This window comes from Ornithorhynchus anatinus, chromosome 16 (assembly GCF_004115215.2).
Source record: "Ornithorhynchus anatinus isolate Pmale09 chromosome 16, mOrnAna1.pri.v4, whole genome shotgun sequence".
Classification (NCBI taxonomy): Eukaryota; Metazoa; Chordata; class Mammalia; order Monotremata; family Ornithorhynchidae; genus Ornithorhynchus; species Ornithorhynchus anatinus.
This window is the reverse complement of record NC_041743.1, coordinates 45317802-45323064: the sequence shown is the minus strand read 5'-3', so window position 1 is coordinate 45323064 and position 5263 is coordinate 45317802. Positions and strand designations below refer to the sequence as shown.

Below are 5263 nucleotides of genomic sequence, written 5' to 3'. Positions count from 1 at the left end.
CCCTGACTAAAATGCCCGGGTGAGGCTTGTGACTGCTTTCGCAGGATAGAGCGGGGCTAGGGACTGACTTTGACTCGCTGTAAGCCTTCGGTAAGCAGAACTGACTGTTGGTTAAGAACTGATGGAATTCTAAAGACAATGCGCTGAACCCATTATGTACTTTATTATTTAAGCACGTATGTATTCACCTAGGCATTTCTTTTTCCTCCTACTTGTAAAATATTCAATGTGTCTCCTTTGTGATATTTTTAAGTTCAAGGGCAAAGATTGAGTCCACTGACTCAAATCAGTACAGTACACTTCACGTAGTAGGTGTTCAATAAAACCATTGGTCGATAGATCCAAGGAATTCAGGGAAGAATGGGCTTGGGCTCAGCCTTAATCTGTGTTTGTTCTTGCAGCCCGGAATTCTTGATCCCTCTTATTCACCATCAATGGAATTTACTGAGCTCTTACAGTGTGCAGAGGACTGTACTAAGCGCTTGAGAGAGTACAATAGTTGGTAGAAACGTTCCCTGCCCACAGTAAGCTTAATGTCCAAGATATGCCGTCACCCCACCAACCACCAGTAATCCAAAGAGGTATATTAATAGTACTAATAGTGGTATTTGAAATGTGCTTACTCTCTGCAAAGCACTAAACTAAGCAATGGGACTGATATAATACATGCAAATTGGACACAGACCCTGGTCCACCTAAGGCTCATAGTCTAAGCAGAAGGGAGAGAACCCGTTGTTGAGTAGGGATTGTCTCTATCTGTTGCTGAATTGTACTTTCCAAGTGGTTAGTACAGTGCTCTGCACACAGTAAGCGCTCAATACGAATGAAAAGGAACTGAATCCTCATTTTACAGCTGAGGAAACTGAGGCACAGATAAATTGACTGACTGGCCCAAGGTCACCTAGCAAGCAAGGGACAAAGCCAGGATTAGAAGTGAGGTCTTGACTCCCAGGCCAGGGCTGTTTCCACTAGGCCTTGCTGCTTCTCCAATCACTCGCCAAAGGAAAACCCAAACCAACTCTTTTCTTAGCCTTGTTTGGGCAGGACGGATTAGGTCGGGGAGACTCTTTCAACCTGGACCAGGGAGTGCCAACCCAACCACCTGTGCTCACAGTCCAAAACAAGCCCCAACCTGTCGCCACAGTTGTGCGGACCGGAGGCAGGCAGCACTCTGCGCAGGCTCGGCCTTGCCCCTTCCCTGGGTGGGAAACAGCCCCAAGAGACCCCTCAGTTTGGATTCCCTGCCCCTCCAGTCACCAGGGCAGGCTGCCACCCTTAAGGGAATTCTATAGATTTTTGGGACCTCCGCAGAGGGTCGGGAGGCCTGGGATTTAACCAGTCTGGAGTTGACACCTCTAGGAATCCAGGGGTGTTTAAATGTAGGAGTTCCCTGGGGGAAGGTGGCTGGGATTGTACATCCCTGCCTGTAGCTATGGGGAAAGCAGTTTCAGGCCTCCAGTCAGAGACCTGCATCTGCCCAGGGGGCATTAGCTCAAACCTCTAGTAAACGCTTGGACCTCCCTCCCCTCTGTAACCCGCTCCCTAGGACATGTGTGCTCTGCACACAGTAAGCACTCAATAAATATGATTGAATGAATGAATGTAGGCCATGTTCAGGACAAAGGAGATGTCCTAGAACCAACAAAGGGAGAGTGAGGGGGAAACAGATTTTCCATGGATGTAGCCAGGGTGCTTTTTAAAATTTCCCTTTCCTGCTTTCTCAAACGATGATTATCACAATAGATTATTACTACTTTTATTTTTCCTCCTTGGCCTCTTCAGCATTCAAAGCCAGTAAGACCTTTGGTGAGGGGAACACTTCTGGTTTCCAGAGTGTCTTTCCTCCCTTCTTTTCCTACCATCCTCAGGAGACAGGATAATTTTCCCCAGGTTACAGGTGATCCTCCAAGGCCCGAGGCCCACAGAAGTCCATGACAGAGCTAGGATTTGAACCCAGCCAGGTTTCCTGCCTTCCAGACTATTGCTCTTGGACCACCAAAGGCCAGCCCCCGGACAAGTGGCCACCTATCTATGCCTCTGCTGGTCAGTCAATCGAATTTATTGAGAACTTACTGTGTGCAGAGTACTGTACTGAGCACTTGGGACAGCATGCATGCAGCCCCCTCTTCTAAATATGGGCCTGAGACCCTGGACCCACAGTCAAATCAGCAAGGCCATTGGTTTACCCATCAGTTTATTACCACGCTGGGATGCAGCAGAACACAAACAGAGAATGTCACGCTTGAGGCAAGTGGGAGCCCGGCACACACTGGGCCCTGATTAATGGGGGGGACCTCGGGGGCCACGGCTCAGTCATCACCGTGGAGCTTCTTAATCTTGTGCTTATGGCGCTCGATCTCTTTCTGCAGGCGCTCGATCTCCATCTTGTGGTGAGAGATCTCCTCCTCGTGGTGTTTCTTCAAGGCAGCTAGCTGCTCCTGCCCTTTTTCCCTACAAGGACACCACCCCTGGGGCTGATTATGAAATTCCAGCCGAGGCCAGGGAGTCAACCGTTCCCGACCCCTTACTGCCTGCTCCCCGCCAGGGACCCTGGGTCACCTGGAATGGGCCACCCCTGAAGTGGAGGTTGGAGCCAGGCACTCAATGGCTAGGGCTGGGCTGGCTTCTGGGAATGGGTAACAGATGGGGCTTTCGGGGTGGGGCAGGGTGGGCTCTCCTGTTGCCCCTACCCTACCTGGTCTTCTTGATTGCAGCTCGATATCCAGCCTAAAGGAGTTCTAGGGCAGCCCCTTCCCTGGGCATCCCCAGGGCTGCCCTGCAGCACACTGTCCGCACATGAGGTGTACATCCCCTTGATTCTATTTATCTTGATGATGTCTTGTCTTGTTCTGTTTTGCTGTCTGTCTCCACCGTTTAGACCATGAGCCCATCATTGGGCAGGGATGTTATCTGTTGCCTTATTGTACATTCCAAGTGCTTAGTCCAGTGCTCTGCACATAGTAAGCATTCAATAAATACTACTGAATGAACAGGGCCAGTCTTCTCTGGAGTTGCCACTCCCGAGGCCTTCAGCAACTTGCCCTACCCACCCCCGCCCTCAGGGGTGAGGGTCTATCGTCGGGGATGTAGCCAGGGCCAGGATGGCACAGCTTATTCCGCCTGGGGCCTGAGCCAGAGAGGGTTTCTTCCCGGACCGTAGGTCAATTCGGGCTCGGGCCAGCCCGGGATGGCGGAAGAAGAGGGAGAGAGAAAGTAAAAAAGGAGGCCTTCAACCCCTGGCCTTGCCCAAGCAATACTACCCCCTGCCCTCTCATGTGTCCCCGCCTGTGGGCTCACCTGGGGGTAAGGTGGGGATAGAGGGCCAGGGAGGAAAATAATATTAATGGAATTTGTTACTATGTGCAAAGCACTGTTCTAAGCACTGGGGAGGATACAAGGTGTTCAGGTTGTCCCACGTAGGGCTCACAGTCTTCACCCCCATTTTATTCATTCAATAGTATTTATTGAGCACTTACTATGTGCAGAGCACTGTACTAAACGCTTGGAACGTACAATTCGGGCAACAGATAGAGACAATCCCTGCCCAATGACGGGCTCATGGTCTAGTTGGGGGGAGACAGACGGACAAAAACAAGACAACAGTCACGATAAATAGAATCAAGGGGATGTACACCTCATAAACAACATAAATGAGGTAATAAAAATATATACAAATGAGCACAGTGTGGAGGGGAAGGGAGAGAGATGGGGTCACTGAGGCCCAGAGAAGTGAAGTGACTGTCCCCGAGTCACAGAGCTGACAAGGGGCTGACCCGGATTTAATAATGTTACTTGTTAAGTGCTTACTATGTGCAGAGCACTATTCTAAGCGCTGGAGTGGATGGAGGGTAATCAGATTGTTCCACGTGAGGCTCACAGTCTTCATGCCCATTTTACAGATGAGGTAACTGAGGCACAGCGTAGTGAAGCGACTTGCCCACAGTCACACAGCTGACAAGTGGCAGGGCCGGGATTCGTAGCCATGACCTCTGACTCCCAAGCCCGGGGTCTTTCCACTGAACCACGGATTTGAACCCATACCTCTGACCCCCAAGCCCGGGCTCTTTCCACTGAGCCACGCTGCTTCTTTAGGGAGGAAAAGGGTCCTCCCCACCGAGGGGAAGTAATTGCTGCGTGGCTCAGTGGGACATGCACGGCCTTGGGAGTCAGAGGTCATGGGTTCAGATCCCGGCTCTGCCACTTGCCAGCTGGGTGAGTTTGGGCAAGTCACTTAACCTCTCTGGGCCTCAGTTACCCCATCTGCAAAATGGGGATAGAGACTGTGAGCCCCACGTGGGACAAGCTGATCCCCCTGTATCCTCCCCAGCGCTTAGAACAGTGCTTTGCACATAGTAAGCGCTTAACAAATGCCATCATCATCATTAATTGGGGGGTCTTTTGGAATTGGGCTCCCGGTTGTTGGAGGCTTCGGGGGCGGGGGTGAGAGGGCCTCACCTGAAGTAGCGCTCCTCCTCTGCCGCCTGCTTCTTGCCGAAAGCGCCGCCCGCTTCGCGGATGGAGCCGCCGCCGCCGCCGCCTTTGCCGGCCCCTTTGCCCAGCTCCCCGAGCTGCGGGGACATCGGGACAGGCCGAGTCAGGGCTGGGGGGCCGGGGGAAGGAGAAGAAGGAGAAGGAGGAGGAGGAGAAGGAGGAGAAGGAGAAGGAGGAGGAGGAGGAGGAGGAGGAGGAGAGGCCGTCCCGGGGTCCGCCGTACCTGGCCGGCGTCGGAGCCGTAGCCGCGGGCCTGCAGGGCCCTGATGCCGCACACCCCCAACCGCGTCGCCGTCGCCGCCGCCGCCATGGCTCTGAGTCCGCCGGCGCGTCCCGCCGACCTCGTCCCAGAGGGGGCGCTACCACCGGCCCCCCGGGCGGCCCCGGCAGCCAATCCTGGCGGGAGCAGGGCCGGCGACGGCCAATCGCCGCCGAAGGGGGCGGGGCCACCTGGCGGCGGCCCCGCTCAAGGGTACGCTCGGCTAATGAAAGGGCGACGGATGTGCGCGTGCGCCGTGACCCACTCGCGGAGGGACAAGGCCCTCCCCATTTCCCCCGGCATGCTTTGCACCGGGCTTGCATTCATTCATTCCTTCAGTAGTACTTATGGAGCGCTTACATTCATTCATTCATTCACTCACTCATTCATTCAATAGTATTTATGGAGCGCTTATTTTCATTCATTCATTCATATTTATGCAGCGCTTATTTTCATTCATTCATTCATTCAATAATATTTATAAAGTGATTACTATGTGCAGAGCACTGTATT

The 5263-nt window shown here is 53.0% G+C and overlaps 1 protein-coding gene across 1 annotated transcript; it reads right to left on the bottom strand.

Annotated features, from left to right (window-relative positions):
- Positions 1-2177: 2177 nt before the first annotated feature.
- Positions 2178-4831, bottom strand: ATP5IF1 (ATP synthase inhibitory factor subunit 1). The gene is made up of 3 exons (XM_029080350.2): positions 4715-4831; positions 4456-4568; positions 2178-2451 (listed from the first exon to the last, which is right to left on the bottom strand). The coding sequence occupies exons 1-3, from the start codon at positions 4799-4801 to the stop codon at positions 2310-2312; spliced, it is 342 nt and encodes a 113-aa protein (XP_028936183.1). The 5' UTR covers positions 4802-4831; the 3' UTR covers positions 2178-2309.
- Positions 4832-5263: the final 432 nt, after the last annotated feature.

What these genes read in the sequence shown, in the direction of transcription:
- ATP5IF1 (XM_029080350.2), bottom strand. Translation starts at nt 4,801, where the DNA reads ATGGCGGCGGCGGCGACGGCGACGCGGTTGGGGGTGTGCGGCATCAGG. An exon ending in ACGGCTCCGACGCCGGCCAG is followed by an intron (nt 4,569 to 4,714) that starts GTACGGCGGACC and finishes ATGTCCCCGCAG; the next exon opens with CTCGGGGAGCTGGGCAAAGG. An exon ending in GAGGAGGAGCGCTACTTCAG is followed by an intron (nt 2,452 to 4,455) that starts GTGAGGCCCTCT and finishes GTGTCCTTGTAG; the next exon opens with GGAAAAAGGGCAGGAGCAGC.